General features: G+C 34.6%; 2 protein-coding genes across 2 annotated transcripts; both read left to right on the top strand.

Moving 5' to 3' along the window:
* Positions 1 to 4,916: 4,916 nt before the first annotated feature.
* Positions 4,917 to 13,965, top strand: ppp1r26 (protein phosphatase 1, regulatory subunit 26). The gene is made up of 2 exons (XM_073840535.1): positions 4,917 to 5,034; positions 8,950 to 13,965. The coding sequence occupies exon 2, from the start codon at positions 9,017 to 9,019 to the stop codon at positions 12,374 to 12,376; it is 3,360 nt and encodes a 1,119-aa protein (XP_073696636.1). The 5' UTR covers positions 4,917 to 5,034; positions 8,950 to 9,016; the 3' UTR covers positions 12,377 to 13,965.
* Positions 13,966 to 15,924: 1,959 nt separating this feature from the next.
* mrps2 (mitochondrial ribosomal protein S2) lies at positions 15,925 to 19,520 on the top strand. Its single transcript, XM_073840536.1, has 4 exons — positions 15,925 to 15,963; positions 16,184 to 16,297; positions 16,789 to 16,918; positions 18,097 to 19,520. Exons 1-4 carry the CDS (start codon positions 15,939 to 15,941, stop codon positions 18,629 to 18,631), a joined length of 804 nt encoding a protein of 267 aa, XP_073696637.1. The 5' UTR covers positions 15,925 to 15,938; the 3' UTR covers positions 18,632 to 19,520.
* Positions 19,521 to 19,660: the final 140 nt, after the last annotated feature.

Raw genomic sequence — 19,660 nt, 5'->3', positions numbered from 1 at the left:
CTATAAAAAAAATTTATATAAATGTGAAAAAAATGTATGTATGTATGTATGTATATATATATATATATATATATATATATAGTATTAGATGACAAATTTAAACTAAATGAAATTTTTAAATGTTGACTTGGCAACTAACTGAAAGTTGAAGCAATATAATAAAAAATGTGAAATTAATAAACACTAAAACTGTAATAAAAAATATTAGTTTTTCAAAAAAAATAATGACAATGGCAATCGCACATAACCAAACTTACTAAATAATAATAATAAATCAATTAAAAATAAAAAAACAAAAAAGGAACTCGTCATATATATATATATATATATATATATATATATATACACACACACACACACACACACACACACACACACACACACACACACACACACACACACACACACACACACACACACACACACACACCTTTAAATGAAATTATTTTCTTTAATTTATACCCAAATCTTTATTATTTATTATCAGTATTATTGTCTTCATTTGTGCATGTGTGTGGTTTTTATTTTTTATTTAAAAACTGAATTGAAGAAGAACAAATATATAAAATAAGCGTAATAAATAAAAAATAATAATAAATGTTTGAATGGAAAGACATAATAAAGAATGAAAAATATACCGTATATAAAAATTTTATATATTGTAAATATTAGTTAAGAAAAAGTATATCAGTATATAATTAATAATAAAATAGCACTGCTTTGTAGTGTCTAATAACTCATTGTTGATGATTCTTGTATTCCTGTTTAGGAATTTAGGAAACAAGATAAAGCTTCAGAATGATGTAAGTAGCTACAAGAGAATAATTTTATCTAAAGAGAATAATTTAGTAACTCAGATGTATGATGCATAAAAAAGAGCTGAATGTAAAGATATAAAGGATCAGAAGTTCATGTCTGTCTGATGGCTGAGCAGAGGTGAGTTTGAGCTGCTGAGGTGTGAAATACAGAAAGAACAGAAGGAAGAGTGAGAAATGAATGTTGAAGATGTTCTGCTGGACTGAAGTTACCCACTGATCCACAAAATACAGACTACAACATCAGCTCATGGAGCATTTATCTTCCTAAAGCGCTCTGTCTGCCTGAATCTAAGAAGAATAATGCTGAGATCATTCCAATTAACATATTTAAATAAAGATGTAAGTGTAACTCAGTGTCATGAATCACAATGATATGCGAGTGTCTAAAACATTATGAATGAATATAATAGCAAAAGTGATCTTCAATGCAAATCTGTAAAAAAGTTATATTTTTAATATCCATTTTTACATCAGAAATAACTTTTAAGATGTTTTTGAATTTATCTATAACTGCAAAGTCTTGGATACAAAAAAAGCTATTGAATTATTAAATATTTTAATTACTATTGCTCAGGAAAAGTAATACATTTCATTAAATGCATGGTGCCCTTTTGAGCACAACTGTGGGGCATGTTGTCACACTATATAAGGAAAAGTTTCACAATGGTGCCTGCAGTTGAACAGCTCTTCAGTTAAGAACTGTTAAATAAAAAGTATGTATAGTTATGTATTCTATAAAGTAAATGTATACTCAAAGTTTGGACACCTACTTTTTTATTTAAAATATTTCAGACATATAAATGAATAATAGTCAGTAAAAAATTTATCATGCAGCGATAAATCATTAACATTTCAGCTTCTTTGTCTAGAGTTATAAAGACAATTCTGAGCAAAATGTATAAACTCAGAATTCTGACTTTTTTTCAAACAATTCTATTTTTATATCTTTATATAATTTTTTACTTCTCACAATTCTGTAAATTTAATAAAAAAAGATACAATTACGAATTTTTATCTCAAAATGCAGACTTTTATATTCGATTTAAGAGTTCTTAATTTTTTTAATAATAGTTCTTAGTTTTTCAGAATTATGTTTACATCTGGAAATTCTTTTATTTTTTATTGAAAATAAAATTTTAATTTAAATAAAAAATGGTCATAGCAAATAATATTTATATAATGATAAGTATACTTGTGACCTTTTATCTCACAATTCTGTATATACTATAAATTACTTTTTAATTATTATTTTTCTCCACCTTTTAAATTTATAATAGTACAATCCTAAAAAGAATGCAGTGACAAATCATTAATATTTGAGCTTCTTTGTCAAGATTTATAAAGACAATTCTGAGCAAAACGAGAATTGCAAGATATAAACTCGGAATTCTGACTTTTCCCCCCTCACAATTCGAAAAATTGCCTTTTTTTCCTTGAAATTCTATATACATCTCACAATTCTGTGGATTTAATAAAAAAAGATCAAATTACAAATTTTTATCTTAAAATGCAGACTTTTGTAATTGCCAGTTTATATCTTACCGTTTAAGAGTTCTTTCTTTAATCATAGTTCTTAGATTTTGTTTTTACAAATTTACCATAGCAAATAATAAGCATATAACATTTGTGACCTTTTATCTCACAATTCTGGTAGGATGTTATATATACTATCAATTAGATACTAAAACTTTGGACTCCTACTTTTCAATTATTATTTTTTCCACCTTTTAAATTAATAATAGTTCAGTTTTTTTTTAAATGCAGTCACAAATTATTACCATTTGAGCTTCTTTGTCTAGATTTTTAAAGAAAATTCTGAGCAAAATGTCAGAATTGCAAGATATAAACTTTTTTCTTTTTTCTAGTTTTTTTTTTTTATTCAAACTTTTTTCCTTGGAATTCTGCATCTATATCTTACAATTCTGTGTGATTAAATTTAAAAAAAATACAATTATGACTTATTTCAAAATTCAGTCTTTTTTTTTTGTAATTTCCAGTTTACATCTTACAGTTCAAGACTTCTTAATTTTTTAATCATAGTTCTTTAATTCTGTGTTTACATCTATTTTGGCCTCTTTTTTATTATTATTTTTTCCACCTTATAAATAATTAATAGTACAGTCCTAAAAACCATGCCGTGACAAATCCTTAACATTTGAGCTTCTTTGTCTACATTTATAAAGAATGCTTTTCGTCACAGAATTATTTTTTTTTATTCTGAATTCTGTTTACATCTTACAATTCGTAGTCATTTATTTTTTTATTTTTTGGCTACGCAATAGAAAAATAAAATTTTGCTATAGCAATTGTACACTTGTGACCTTTTTTCTCACAATTCTAATATGATGTTATATTACATATAATATAAATTAGATACTAAATGTTTGGACACCTACTATTTTATTACATTTTTTTTCCACCTTTTATAAATTATTGCAGTGAAAAATCATTAACATTAGAGATTCTTTGTCTAAATTTCTGAAACAAAAAAGAATTAAAGAATTCTGACTTTTTTCCTGTTAATTCTTAGTTTACTTCTTAAAATTTTTCCACTGAAATTTTTTTCCACTGAATTCTGAATTTACAGCTCACAATTGTGTGACACCTACTTATTTTATTACTATTTTTCCACCTTATAAATTAATAATACAGTCCTTAAACAATGCATTGACAAATCAATAACATTTGAGCTTCTTTGTCTAGATTTATAAATGCTGAGAAAACAGTCAGAATTGAGTCAGAATTCTGAAATAAATATAAAAAGAATATAAAAATAAATATAAAAATTTGCTATAACAAAAATGTATATAATAAGTATACTTGTGAACTTTTATCTCATAATTCTGATACGATAAGTTTCTTTGTATAGATTTATAAATGCTGAAAAAATTCTGAGAAAAAAAGAATTGCAGAATTGCAAGGTATAAACTAAGAATTCTGACTTTTTCCCTTGTAATTCTTAGTTTGTTCTTAAAGTTCTAACTTTTTCCTCTCAGTTCTGTGACTATTTTTGCCACTGAATTCAGACGTTTTTGTAGTCATTGCCCGTTTATATCTTACAATTCAAGAGCTCTTAAATTTTTTTAATCATAGTTCGTAATTTTTATTTAAGTCATTTATCTCATAATTCTGGTACAATTTTAAATTATATATATACTATAAATTAGATACTAAAAGTTATTATTATGATTTTTACGCATGTCAAAAAATCTAAATCATAAACATTTGAGCTTCTTTGTCTAAATTTATAAAGAAAACTTCAGAATTCAAAAAAAAAAAAAAATCTGAATTCCAAGAAATAACCTTTTTTTTCTAACAATTATTATCTTATATCTTATAATTCTTCAAATTCAGATTTTTTCCCTTGGAATTCTGCATTTACATCTGACATTTCTGTGTGATTTGTTTAGTATTTGTTTAGAGTTTATATCTCATTTTTGCTTCCACCACAACATAAAAAAATCCTACACTGTAAAAAGTTTTCACAAGATTCAACTTAAAAACCTAAGTTCAGCAGCTGCCTTAAGTTTTTAAGTTAAATCAGCTTAAAACTACAAGTCATTTTAACTTATTACAATCAAAATTAGTTGATTTAACTTGTGAGTTTAAATGACTTAAGTTGATTTAACTTAACATTTTAAGGCAGCTGCTAAACTTAAGTTTTTAAGTTGAAACTGGTGAAAACTTTTTACAGTGTACTTTTTATCTCATAATTCAGACTTTTTTTCTAGCAATAGCCAGTTTATATTCTGAATTTAATTTAATAGGCAGAAAGTCTGAATTGTGAGACAAAAAAATTAAAAAAAAAAAAATCACAATATCCTTTTTTAAATCTTGTGGAGAAAGCAAACATTCACAGGTTCCACATCTACAAACTGTGGTCATTCTCTCAACAACTTGATGTAAAAATGCTTTTCCCATGTATACTGGACACTTGTTGGCTTGTTTTTCATGACCATTCAATCAAACTCAACTAAGAATAAACCACAATACCTTTTAGACTCCATCATTAATTTCACACCACAATTCCAGTCCATTCTGCAGTACTGTATCTTTAAGTGATTTCTGAAGGTAAGTCGGAAGGCAGAAGGGGTGCACGAGACGGCTGCGCGCGCCCGCTCCCGTATGTGGACACTCCAAAAAATGTGTTAAGAATTACAAAAGCTGGATCTGTTACACTGGAAGATAAACGCAACAGCTGTTCATCAGTCGTAAGGTGAGCCTCATCCCGTTATCTGTCGCATGCATGCAGCGGGTTGTTACTTCTGTGATGTTTTTTTCGTTAGAGAGAGACAATACAAAGAGAGGGTTTTGCAAAAATGAACCGGCGAGAAGTGGAAGAGGCCCCGCAAGCGTCTCAGCGGTTACATCTCAAGGCGAACTTTACCTTTCTTCCTTCCCTTTCTTTGCTACATTAGAGGGGTGTTGTGTTAAATGTCACATTTAAACCCACGACTTCCGAGCTTTGTCTTAACAGACCCTCCTTTGACTCTAACCGAGTGTAAACACGGCCGGAGACACCGTGGCCGGCAGGCGGAAGACGCTGGTTCCACTACGGTGTCTCTTAGCTCCGCTCCCCGGTCGCGAGTGCAGGCAGAGCCGCGAGCTGCGGGCAGGGACAGCCCGGTGCGCCGGTGAGACGGAGCTCTGACGACGGGTTGCAAAAGCACAAAAAACGCTACAACTTTCTCGCAATGAAGTGCAGACGAGATACAATGTATCCATTTGGCGGGAGTTTCATTGTGGCATCATAGTAGAGGGAGTTATTTTGTCAAAACTTACGGGACTTTATTGTCTGAGGAGATGAAGCGGGTGAAGGCGGCGGAGGGGCCTCGGCTACAGCACCGCTCGGGTATAGATGCATGTAGCCTATGCACCCTTAAAATTAGCAATAGGAATCGATATAATATAGCTATTCTGATTCCTCTTAACGATTCTGATTCATTAACCGTTCAATGAATGATTCGTTTAGTACTTATAGGCGAAGAAATATTTTAAATGAATGCAATTCTTGTTCATATTCATTCTCCTCCGGTGATAATATCATTCAGCAAACGTAACAAAGCGCAAATACATGTTTACACGGATTTTTAGCTGGTGTATAAGTAAAATCTTATCCAATAATTGGTTCTAATTATATATTAGATACAAATTAATGTATATATTTTTATTTAGTCATTTATATAAAACGCCACTGAATCAAAACTTTTAAATTTCACACCTTGTCATATAAACAACTAATCTGTAAATACGCTAACCTTAAATACAACATAGCCTAACACACTGTCAGTTCTGGGCTAATTAGAAAGTAAAGTAAAGAAAGTAATAATGTACAGTTCAGTGAGTCGGATTCATTCAGCAAACGCTCTGAATCAAAAATGATTCACTAAAAGAATCGGTTCATAAGAGTCATTCGTTCGAAGCTCATACCACTGTGGTCGCAGTTGATTCAGTAAAAAGAATCTGGTTAGAAGAGTCGTTTGTTCAGGACTCGCACGAGATGTTTTTATTTAGTAAAACGAACCGGTTTACAAGAATCATTCGTTCGAGAATGGGATTACACCTGTCGTACTTTTTGTTTTGATTCACTAAAAAAGAACCGACTCATTGGGGTCTTTAGTTTGGGACTGGAACTTGTCTTTTGTAATGTAATGGTGTCAAAACAGCCCTTTTCCAGAAAGTGTCTTATTTAACGTTACAACAACATATAAAATGTATCAATTTTCAAATATACAAGTTAGGTTTGGTTATTGTATGTTCATAGTGAATAGTGAAGGGTTGAAATTTCTCATTCTCATTAGATGTCACTGAAACACCTGTTCTGACTTGCAAATATTTATAAGTTGATCAAAGCTGAATAAATACGCTTTCAATTGATGTATGGTTTGTTAGAATAGGATATTTGGCTGAGATACAACTTTTTGAAAATTTTGAATCTGGATGTGCAAACTGTCAAAATATTGAGATAACTGCCTTTGAAGTTCTTAGCAATGCATATTATTAATCAAATATAATATACCCGATATTATAATATATATTGCTACAAATATACCCGTACTACTCAAGACTTATGTGGTCCAGGGTCATGTATTTAATAGACCTGGGTTGTTTCTGAATGGCCAATAAAGTTAAATATCCCCCACAGATCCTCCTTGCCTAATGATGATGGTACTTTGGCTTTTTCCAAATCTCAAAGAAGTTTTAGGGAGGTTTATATTTTTGCCTGTGTAATTGCAATCCAATACTTGTAAACGTGGCAGAGCTCTAAGCACTATTATGACTGAATTGTGAAATCCCAGTTTGCAAATAAACACTGGCCTAAATATTGTATTAGTAGCCTTTCTAATAAATAACTAAAAAAAAAAACAGTGCAATCAAAAAAACTAACTGAATTTAGCTACGTTTTGTCTCTGCTGTCTGTGACCCAGCAATGACCCATATTTCAGTCGTGTGTCTACTCATTTGCCTTGGAGGTTGGGAAGCCCAACAATAAATTTTGTACCAGGCTCTGTAAATTTTTGTGACAGCGCTGCCTGTTATAGAGGAGACTGGGGAATGTGGTAACATCTGTTTGCTTTAATATCAGTAATGTTCAATCTTTTATATAATTTTCCCCCAAAATGTTTGCCAGTTAAAAAAACATGAACAGACTGTTAATGAAATTCACAGAATCTGCTGACGATGCATGTTCTGTTAGTTAACATTCATTAACCTGATTGCAATAAAATTTTAAACCATTACTGATGTGAAGGAAATTGTTATATGACTGATTTCATCCCTGTAGATAATTTCTATGTGGTTAAAGTGACTTACTACTCTCCTACTGCTGGTCTTGCCTATCATAAATGTTTTTGAAAAATTAAACATTAAACATCAGTTTAAATGTGATACGGTTAAGGTCAAAAGTTTACACACCTTGCAGAATCTGCAAAATGTTAATTATTTTACCAAAATAAAAGGGATCATAAAAAATGCATGTTATTTTTTTTATTCAGTACTGACCTGAACAAGATATTTCACATAAAGTATGTTTATATATAGTTCAAAAGAGAAAATAATAGTTGAATTTATAAAAATGGCCCCATTCAAAAGTTTACATACACTTAGTTCTTAATACTATGTTGTTACCTGAATGAGCCACATCTGTGTATTTGTATTTGTGTATGTGTATGTGTATGTGTATGTGTATGTGTATGTGTATGTGTTGTTTTTATGAGTCCCTTGTTTGTCCTGAAATAAATCTTTGGTTTCTCAGCATTTTTGTGTATTTGAAGCCTTTTCAACAATGACTGTATGATTTTGAGATCCACCTTTTCAGGCTGAGGACTACCGAGGGGCTCATATGCAACTATTACAGAAGGTTCAAATGCTCACAAGGTGCTTCAAAAGGAAACATGATGGAATTAAAAGGATTAAAAGGATTAAGAGCTGGGGGTGTAAACTTTTGAACAGAATGGGGATGTGTACATTTTTCTTATTTTGCCTATATATCATATTTTTTTTCCATTTAGTACTGCCCTTCAGAAGCTACAGTAGATACTTGCATGTTTCCCAAAAGACTAAATAATTAAAATTTACCCTGATCTTCAAATTCACTTAATGCATTGTGTTTCCTTCTGAAGCATCAGTGAGTTTGAACCTTCTGTAATAGTTGCATATGAGTCCCTCATTTGTCCTCAGTGTGATAAGATGGATCTTAAAATCATACAGCCATCATTGGAAAGGATTCAAATACACAAAAATGCTGAAAAACCAAAGAAATTGCGGGGCCTGATTCCTGAAGCACTTTTCTGAAGAGCAGCAGGCAGTTTAACTGTTCAGGACAAACAGTTAACAAGAATTTGATAAGAATCAAGTGTATGTAAACTTCTGAATCATTTTACTAAATTCAACTATTATTTTCTTTTGTGGACTATATATAAATGTATTGTAAATAAAAAAAGAACATGCATTTTGTATGATCCCTCTTATTTTGGTAAAATAATAAACATTTTGCAAGTGTGTGTAAACTTTTGACCTCAACTGTATTCTGACCACTCTGCTAAACACTGCTTATGTTGTCATGTTATGTTTTAGAATTACATGTTACTTATTTGTTGCTAAAATTAAGGATTCTCTTTTTCCATTTTAGAATGTAAACAAGATCACCGGTGGAGCTTCCCCATGCACCTACATCCCTTCCATTCCGACCTTTTAGAATGTTCCTGAAGACAGTTCCTCCGGTGGTGGCTATTCACTCGGAATGGAGGTCCAATAAGAGCTGCAGCCTGCCTCTCTTTTTCAATGACAGTGCCTCAGACAGCGATCTTGCCTCTGTTAGCGGCACCCCCATCCCACAGAAGATCCAGATGATTATAGAGAGCCTCCACAGCACCCAGTCTTCGGACATGAGCGATAACATGCAGACCGAAAAGGCTGCTCATTCCAGCCACGAAGCTGGCTACAAGGGTCAATTGCGACTCATGGACACATCTGTGAGATCCCGGCGAATGGGGGCGGACACTAAGCTACAGACCGCCAGGTCTGATACTGGTGACGATTCAGACAGTGATGATTCTGTGGACAGAGGCATTGAGGAGGCCATTCAGGAGTACTTGAAAGAAAAGGTGGACCACAAGCGCAAAGGGGATCCAATGACAAGTTCGCCACCAGCGCCCAAGCTTCAGCGGAGGGAACCAACTGTCCCAGATGCTGCTAAACATCTCTCACATTCCAGTAGTGGTAAGGTGCTATCTGCTAGCAATCATATACAGAGAGCCTTGAGTGGGATGCAACCCTTGAAAAAGAAAGTCAAGAAGAAAAAGCTAAGCAAAGAAAATCCCTTTAAGAAAGCAGACACAAGTAAAGTTCCGCCTGTAAAAAGTCTTCCTCCACCTAGAGCTAAGAAAGGATCTTCTTCGTCTTCAGAAATGGACAGATCTCCACCTCGCCTCGTCATTAAAGAGGAAGAGGAATGGCTTGATTCAAGCAGCGACGATGGAATTGAAGAAGAGATTCAGAAATTCCAGCAAGAGAAAAAAGAAAAACAGGAAGGTGAAAAAGACACCCTGATATCTTCACAACAAAGGGAGGACTCAGATTCGAGCAGTGATGAAGGTATAGAGGAAGCCATCCGTCTCTTCCAGGAAGAAAAACACAAGCAGAAGAAAAAGACAAGTCCTCTCAAACCTGCCCAACTTGTGCCTGTGCAACGTAGCAAACCAGCCATTGCTTCTCCTGAATGCATGAGCACTCAGCCACTCAAAACACTGTCCAAGAAGAGCAAGAAGAAGTTACCAACCAAGAAGTCTAATCTCCCTACACCACTGGGTGTAAGCCACTTTTTAAACAAGTGCACATCCCAGGGCTCTAAAGTCAAAGGGTGTACACCACCCCCTTCAAACCCAAAACCAACCCACACCGAACATCAAATCCATTCCAGCTTAAAGGTCAACACTGCTGAGCTGATGTGTGCTGAAGCCATTCTAGACATCTCCAAAACAGTCATGCCTGAAGTGTTTGAGTCCAGCTTGAGCATTGCTAACAGGAATTTGCTCCAGACACCAACGTTCCCAACTGTTGCAACATCTGTGGATAAAAGTGATGAAAGCTCAGTCGACAGTGAGGACGGAATTGAACAAGAGATTAGGAAATTTTTGGAGCATAAAGCAAAATTGAACAAAGAGCTTCCGACAACAGCAGGTGCACCTCTGCCAGCTTCAGGAGATCCCACAGCGAGCAAAGAGCCAAAGAAGAAGATGAAGGAAACCCAGATAAACAAAGCCGTCAGGCTATCCCTGTCAAAAAAACGCAAATTCAAAGAAGAACAAAGCAAACTTTCCAGAGATGGTGACTTGGCTTTGAATGTTAAAGAGGAGCCTCCAGGGACACCTCTGATTCATAGTGACTCAACAATTCCCACTGTGACATTGCATTCAAGTAGTCCAACCACCTTGAAAAACCGAAAGCAGAACTCTCCACTTCATAAGGGTACAGATAGTAGTTTACCCAAAGACAAGGGTTCCTCTTACAGTATGTCCAGCCCAAAGAATGCGATTGGTTCTGAGAGAAACGACAGCAGTGACAAAAGCAGCTCTTTGGACAGTGATGAGGATCTAGATGCCGCAATTAAAGACTTGCTTAAAACAAAGAAAAAGGTCAAAAAGAAAGTGAGGGACCTGAAGGCAAGAAAAAGCACCAGACCTTCCGATGCTTCACCTTTGGATGCTGTGAAAAAACAGAAGCCTTTTACAGACCAGAAGAGCATCCTACCTTCCAAGCTTGCAAGCAAGTCTGACATCTTGAAAGGTGGCAAAGAAACACTGAATGTTCAGACTAAAAACAACAAGGGTCGTAAAAGCAAAGCGGTTAAAGGCAAACCAGAAGACCAGAACATCAAACAATCTAGGAGTCCTGCACAAGCCGACAAGGTGACTGGGAATGGTGGGGTTCCCAAGCCCCAAGATGTGGATGTACTTACTTCCAGTCTGCATCCAGAAGACGACAGTTCGGTAGACAGCGATGATAGCATTGAGCAAGAGATCAGGAGATTTCTTGCTGAAAGAGCCAAGGAATCTACACCTCTCGCCGCAAACATCAAACAGGAGGAAGAGTCTGTAGACTCCCTGACCTCACCTGCGGAGTGTGATGTTAAACCAGAACTTCAAAAGATTCACATCGAAACTCCAGTTTCTGCTTCAGCATCAACCTCTGGAAGATTCTTCAAAACAGAAACACAAGCAGAATCTGTAGGCACACCTGCGGAACTCAACAAAGAACCAGTCTTGACACCTGGTAGCTCTTGCATTATGGGTTTTAGGAGGACCGAAAGTCAAAAATTTGAGATCTCGACTCCAAGAGATCCAAAAAACGGCAGCTCCCAGATAGGAAAGGATTCTCCGACAAGTCATGCCATCAAACCCAACCCCTTCACTACGCCCTCTATGAGCTCAGATTCGCCCCAGTCATCGGGTCATCAACACCAGAACCTATTTCTGATGAGACCCATTAACAGCAGCATGACTGACGTCAAAGAACTGTCCTCGGCAGATGGTAATGACCTTTCCGTTAGCCGCCAGAGTAGACCGGCCACTAGGATACCTTTGAAGGATGTCATTAGTTCTCTTTGTCCCTCGCCTATCACGAAACCTCAGATTAGTTCCCCTGTTGTCGCCTCTAGTGACCTCACCACCTCGGCGCCCCTTGGCGGGAGGACAGAGGGACTTTACTCGCATAATCGCCTGAAAAGGGACCGAAACCTCTCAGATAGACCACACTTATCCACCATGCACCTGTGCCAGCCCTACAAGGTCAGCAGTGTAATCCAGTTACAACGGGACCAGACTGCTTTCCCAACGCCTTTAGCTAAGACAAACCACCTGCAGGTTAGCCAGACTGAGGCGACTGAGTCCGCTGCAAGTTTAGGAGAAAGACAAAGGGAGGGAGGAAGTGTTAGCAAGGAAGAGAAAGAGCAGGAAGATGAGGAAGAGAAATGTGTCGATGAGACAGATGTAGAGTCAGATGAGGAAAGGAAAGATCAGAAGACAAAAGACAGAAGGAAGCAGCCTCAAAATCAGTGAGTACCTACCTGTTCTCTCCAAAACACACACACATATTAGTTGAGGGAACATGGTTGCCAAAACCAAGTACTTATCTATCCCATTGTTTCATCTGAGATATGAAAGACTTCATCAAATTGTTGTTGATTAGAAAGATTATTGAGTGGTTTGGTCATCAGTTTGGGTGGATCCATGAATCCAAATCTGCGATTTTGCAAGATTCCCAACCATACAGCCGAAATTTTTCTTCGGCTTTAAGCATTAGTTGTTTTATTTTAGCATTAGCCTGACGGACTGCAGCGTCTCATCCTGCATTTCAATGTTTCTGTCTTTTTGTACTGTATGATTTAGGTTCCAAGGGACGTCACATAGGACTTTTTGAGTGTACCACATCCTTTTTTTGTATGTTTGTACATTTATAAATATATTTAAAAGCAGACGTGATGTCATGAAGAGAGATTAAACTTTTTTTTATTGTTTTCGTGTTGTATTTTCTCTGCAGCAGCTGCAGCATATCTGAATGAATCCTGCTTTGCAAATGTTGCTTTTTGAGAAATTCTTATTTGAGACTGCGATTAAAAACCGAAGGTTTATGAAAAGATGACAATATCATTGGTGAGTTTACATGTTAAATAGTTGTTTATATATTTACCCTTTTTTTTTCCTGCAAAAAATTCTACAACCATGCAAATTGCGTCTTAAAGCGTATGAAGGATTGCAGAATGTAAAGACCAAGACAATGAAAACGAAATTGCATTTTCATTCGTTACTCATTCACATTGATTCAACATCATTTAGACCCTTGACCTTTGAGAAGACAGTCTGAGTCACCATAAAAATAATACTTGAGGTTTCTAAATGAGGAAAATGTCCTCAGTGCAACAGTGAATGACTAAGATGGGCCTCATTTGCCAAACACAAGCAGAGTGAATTTCCATCAAATTGTACTATTCAAAGCAAGAATAGTTTTATGAACGATTTACTGAGAAATTTGTTCTGCTTGTTTTATAAATGAGACCGTTGTGTTTACATATGTACATAGAATGTGTATGAAAAACAGCCATTTACTTGGCACTAAAATTTTACAGAAAAACACCAGTAGCAGTTATCATATCCTATATGCTTTCTTTAATCTTTAAATCACTAACGCCCTCAACAAGCATTTTTTTCCCCACAATGTTTCTTTTTTAACATTGTTTTACTTATTTGTGTCATAACCAGGTTATTTTTGTACAACTGGATAACATTCAAAGATTTATATCAGACTGCAAATGTCTCAAAATTCAGTCTTCTTACTATTTTTGCACATATTTGCATACTTATTAGATCGCATTTGTCAAGTCACACCCCTCCTGCACCTGTTTCTTAGTTCCTGTTTCTGTTGCTTATTATATGTAGGTGTTTCCTATGTGAAAAGAATGTTATTTATTTTTGTTTATAGAAGAGAAGAAAGTAAAAGACTCATGCTGACTATGCTGGGCATTGCCAGTTTTCATAAATATTTTGCAAAAAAGAAAAAAATGATTTTTTGGTCCCCTGCTCTGCACAGAGAAACGAAACTCAAACTGTATCTCTGAAGATGTATAATAAAAATTGACTTTGAGACACAAGGCTTTATGGTTATTACTGTGTGTGTGCGTGCGCGTGTAAACATGCATGAACGTGTGAATTCCTCTCAGTATCTTACACAGCTTCCTCTGTGTTGTCTCTTAATATAAATAAGCTTCCTTTCTCACAGATGTTTAAATTGAAGCCGATGCCAGTCTGTGTTTCCGTGCATTGCACATAACTGGCTGACGAATATTCAAAATATTTTATTATTTATAGTTCTGTCCTTCTGTTTTCAAACTCTCTTCACAAGGAATGACCTGTCGATTTTTCATCACAAAAGAAGATTAGAGGATTTACTCTGTAATGTAATGCATTAATTATTTTATCATATAAATGTTGTATCCACTATGTTAGTGACTATATAAACTGTGTTGATGCATGCTATATCTTGCATGTTTCTACTGTTTATTTTTATGTTTTGGTTTTACTTAAAAGGGTAGTTCACTTTCAGAACAAAAACTTACAGATAATGTACTCACCCCCTTGTCATTCAAGATGTTCATGCCCGTCTTTCTTCAGTCCTAAGGAAATTGTTTTTTGAGGAAAACATTTCAGGATTTCTCTTTCTATGGTGCCCCCGAGTTTGAACTTCCAAAATGCAGCTTCAAAGGGCTCTAAACGATCACAGCAGAGGAAAAAAGGGTCTTAAAAAAGCAAAATGATGTTTTTTTTTTTACAATTTATATACTTTTTAACCTCAAATGCTTGTCTTGTCTAGCTCTGTGTGCACTCTGTGTAGAGATTAAAAAGTATATAAATTGTAAATGTTTTTAGAAAATCGATCGTTTTGCTAGATAAGACCTTCTTCCTCAGCTGGGATCATTTAGAGCCCTTTAAAGCTGCATTTAAACTGCATTTAGGAAGTTCAAATTTGGGGGCACCATAGAAGTTCATTATATGGAGAGAAATCCTGAAATGTTTTCCTCAAAAAACATAATTTCTTTACGACTGAATTTGTTGCTTTTCTAAAGCTAAATTCCCAGTGAACACATTCTAATAAAACACAATACACATTGTTTTAGATGTGTCTGCCAAATGCGTAAAAATGTATTTTAAAAAAAGAACATGTTTTGTGTTTATAATATCAGCAATCACTTTGGTTATTTGGCTCACAGATGCAAAGACTGACAGTGTGTATGAATGTGTAAATCTGTTTCTTTTGTTTGCTACAGGTCTTTGTCCACCTCTATAGATCCAGGGTTGTTGTTGAGTCCATATATCGCTCTGGACACAGAGGAGAGGAGACTGAAATTCCAAACCAGACGCCGCCTTATTCAAAAGCAGCTAGAGGTACATGAAAAGAGTGTATTAAAAATTCATGCATTTACTTGCACACACACTGATTTGATACACCTAATTCATGTAATGGAATAAATACCCTACCTGATGGTTTAGTTTTTGATTGTGCTTGATGTAGGGAAGCAAAAAAGTCCAACGAAGACTGCAGTTTGTGGTCAGTTTTACCAGGTAAATACACTTACTCTTCTCACTTTATTCACACTTACTTGAGGCTTAGCTTATAGATGTTCATATAAACTTATTTAGATGCTTTCTGGTTGATAAGCGTTGGTGGATATAATAATGCTAATAATGTTTTGTTCTATTGCAGATAATAGAAGCCACTGGAAAATATAATGAAAACGAGGTTCTCACGTTCAGGAGAATATGAATATATAAATATGAAGTATATTTTAGAATATTTGTTCTCGTTTTATGTTTGGTTTCACTTGTCTCTCTGTTCCAAACGCTAATTTTATCCAGCGTTCTTTATTTATGTTATTTAAAGTATTCGTTGTACTCAAACTGACACCGGTTTCTTCAATAAAGTTTTGATTCGTTTCAATCACTGGGGCCGTTGTGGTACTTGTAGTTCGTGCGGTCTTCAATGCAACGGTTTTAATTCAGCGTATGAACAACATTACCCACAATCCTCTGCAGTCTTACACTCAGTGGGCGGAGCTCGAACGGAAACATGGCAGCGGGCGTCTTAACTGGAGGTGAAATAAAACGTGTTTTTATTTAATGTTAATGTACAAAGTATATTTTATGATGTAAAATGTATAATAGTGAAAATGAATACGATTATAATATATAGTCCTGCTTGTGATTTGCAATTATATAATACATAACGTGACCATCGAGATTTTGTAATGACTTTCTAAATAAACATGTATGTATGTTTTGTTTAATAAATACATTGAATATGATTGATTTCAGTAAGGCAGGTTCTCCGGGGCCCTCGGTTGGCCTCTGCTGTGTTCTCATGTCATGGACAGACATTCAGTTCCACAGCAGCTGCAGTCAAATCACCGCCAGCACCGACAGACAACGGTAAGAATGATATTGATATATAATGATGAAGTGATTATGACACATGCATACAGAATATGCATGTGTCCCAGGACACAGGGAAGTGCAAGGGGTCGTTGAAATGTATAGAGAAAAAGCAAAAAAATATTTTTTAAACATGTTTAAAATGTTAAAATAGACTAATAGTACATAAAACAATTAATTTAAAAATGTAAAAATAAATAAAATGATATTATGTAATCTGTAATTTAATCTAAACTCAATATTATTACACCTATAATAATTTTTAAAAACATAAAGCATCATTTTTAATTTTTAGGATGTGGGTCTCTTGCATGTGGATGATCATTGTCATAATTTATTATTGCCTGATATATGCGCTATTTTCCGTAAAGCAGTAAACATGTTATGAAAAAAGCTCTATAAAAAAAACTTGATTCTTATGAAGAGATTGTAACATAATATTTATTCATAGCTCATAATTTGTTTTTATATGTTTGTTACATGTTCAGCTGCCACAGAGAAGATCCTGAACTTCCCACTCACTCAACCGGACTATTTCCACTTGTCTGAGCTCTTCACTATAAAGGACCTGTTTGAAGCCCGTGTCCATCTTGGACACAAAAAAGGCTGCCGGCATAGGTGAGTCATTGACATTAAATGCATAGCTCACTGAGGCTGCATTCATTTGATCAAAAATACAGCAAAAACAGTAAAATTGTGAAATATTATTTTAATATGAAATAACTATTTTCAGTGTGAATATATTTTAAAATGTAGTTTATTCATGTGATGTCAAAGCTGAATTTTCTTTAGTCCAGTCTTCAGTGTCACATGATCCTTCAGAAATCATTCTAATATGCTTTTAAATATATATTCCAAAGTCAAATGTTTTTGAAAAGTAAGATTTTTCATGTTCTTTTAAAGAAGTCTTTTCTGTTCACCAAGCCTTCATTTTGCCCTCAACTGTAAAATTGTGAAATATTTTTACTAGTAAAATAACAGTTTTCTATTTGAATATATTTTAAAATGTAATTTATTCCTTTGATTTCAAAGCTGAATTTTTAGCATCATTACTCCAGTCACATGAATCTTCAGAAATCATTCTAATATTCTGACTTGCTACTCAAAAAACGTTTCTTATTATTTTTATGATGTTGAAAACAGCTAAGTAGAATTTTTTTCAGGTTTCTTTGATGATTAGAAAGTTCAGAAGAGCAGCATTTATCTGATATAGAAATCTTTTGTAACATTATAAATGTCTTTATCATCACTTTTGATCAATTTAAAGCATCCTTGCTAAATAAGTATTACTTTCTGTAATTTCTTTCTCAAAAACAAAAATTATACTGACTCCAAGCTTTTGAATAGTATAGTGTGTAATGTTACAAAAGCTTTTTATTTCAAATAAATGCTCATCTTTGGATTCCATCAAAGAATCCTGGAAAAAAAATAACTCAACTGTTTTAAATATTAATAATATTAATATATAATAAGCAGCAAATCAGTATATTAGAATGATTTCTGAAGGATCATGTGACACTGAAGACTGGAGTAATGATGCTGAAAATTCAGCTTTGATCACAGGAATAAATTGCATTTTTAAAAATATTCGAATAAAAAACAGTTATTTTAAATAGTAAAAATATTTCACAATATTACTGATTTTGCTGTATTTTGAATCAAATAAATGCAGGCTTGGTGAGCAGAAGAGACATCTTTAAAAACATTAAAAATCTTACAGTTCACAAACTTTTGACTGGTAGTGTATATTCAAAAATTCAGTTTTTCTGAAAGCTATTGTGTGTTTCTCTATCTAGGCTGATGGAACCGTACCTGTTTGGTTCTCGTCTGGACACAGACATCATTGATCTGGAGAAGACTGTAGAACACCTCCAGCAGGCGCTGAACTTCGCAGCTCACGTGGCGTACCGCCGCGGCATCATCCTGTTCGTCAGCCGCAGGCGGCAGTTCGGTCAGCTGATAGAGACGACAGCACGAGAGTGCGGCGAATACGCTCACACACGCTACTGGAAGGGAGGCTTGCTCACAAACGCCCCCATCCAGTACAGCCCCGGCGTCCGGTTGCCGGACCTCATTGTTTTCTTCTCCACGCTCAATAACGTTTTCCAGCAGCACGTCGGCGTCCGGGATGCGGCCAAAATGAATATTCCCACAATCGGGATTGTGGACTCTAACTGTAACCCTAGTCTCATCACCTACCCAGTGCCCGGCAACGACGACACCCCTGTTGCCATGGAGATGTACTGCCGGCTGTTTAAAATGACCATTAACAGAGCAAAGGACAAGAGGAGACAGGTGGAGCTTCTCAAGGGTATTTCAGCCTCAGAATGAGGCAGGTCAACGAGCCTCAACATCTCTACTCAAGTTTGTGTTTATGTATGTTGGCCTCACATAAAAAGTTCAGTGGAAATATAAGTGCAAAAAGTAACTGCAGTTAAAATTCAGACATATTAATGTGTTATTTTGATTAAAGTTCAGTACATAAAAAGTTAGAACTAGAACTATGGATTCCTGTTTCTGCCATGGAATAAAAAGGTAATTGCAACTTTCTCACAGTTCTGACTTTTTTCTCATTTTTTTTTCTCTCAGAACTGCAAGATGAAAATTCAGAAATTTAAAGAAAAATAAGTTTATATTCAACAATATAAATGTTTTTCTCAAATTTCTAAGTTTCCATCTCACAATGCAGGTTTTTCCCTTAATTATTATATTTAATTAAAAAGGTAAATGCTATTTAATTAAAAAGGTATTTTTCATCTCACAATTCAGACTGTTCTTCTCAGAATTAATTGATTTATTTTAAATTTTAAAGTAGTCAGTATTGCGAGATATGCACAACTGTAAGAGTCAAAATTGTGAGGGAAAAAAAGTCAAAAAGAAATTACCTTTTTTTATTTTCTGGTGGCAACAGGCTTCCATACAGAACTAAAGATGGTCCCACATAATTAAAAAATGTGAAATCCAATGACTTCAAACTAAATATTTATTGTTTTTCTTAATACATTTCCACTGATTACCTGTTATGTGAACCCAAAAAGTTAAAATGCACGACGTTCTGACGTGTAATCCAACCTTTATCATAACTGATATGTTTGAAATTTTCATATATACAATTATATAACGTATACAGTACACGTATTTTCTTTAATAATACTGTATACGATCATGTGTAATACCTCTTGTTCTTATGGCATTGATTTAATAAAGCATAAAAAACGTTGCTGTGCAGTGCAAACGACCTTAAATATGCACGTTAACTCTTAAAAATCTGAGTTGTCTTATTTTAGTACTGTGGGTGTTATTTTAATTCTTGGATTGGATACACCTTGAGTTGACGCAGCGCGCGTTACAGTAGCGTGC

This window comes from Garra rufa, chromosome 5 (assembly GCF_049309525.1).
Source record: "Garra rufa chromosome 5, GarRuf1.0, whole genome shotgun sequence".
NCBI classification, from domain to species: Eukaryota; Metazoa; Chordata; class Actinopteri; order Cypriniformes; family Cyprinidae; genus Garra; species Garra rufa.
The sequence above is the reverse complement of the archived record's forward strand: the minus strand, read 5'-3'. Positions and strand labels throughout refer to the sequence as shown.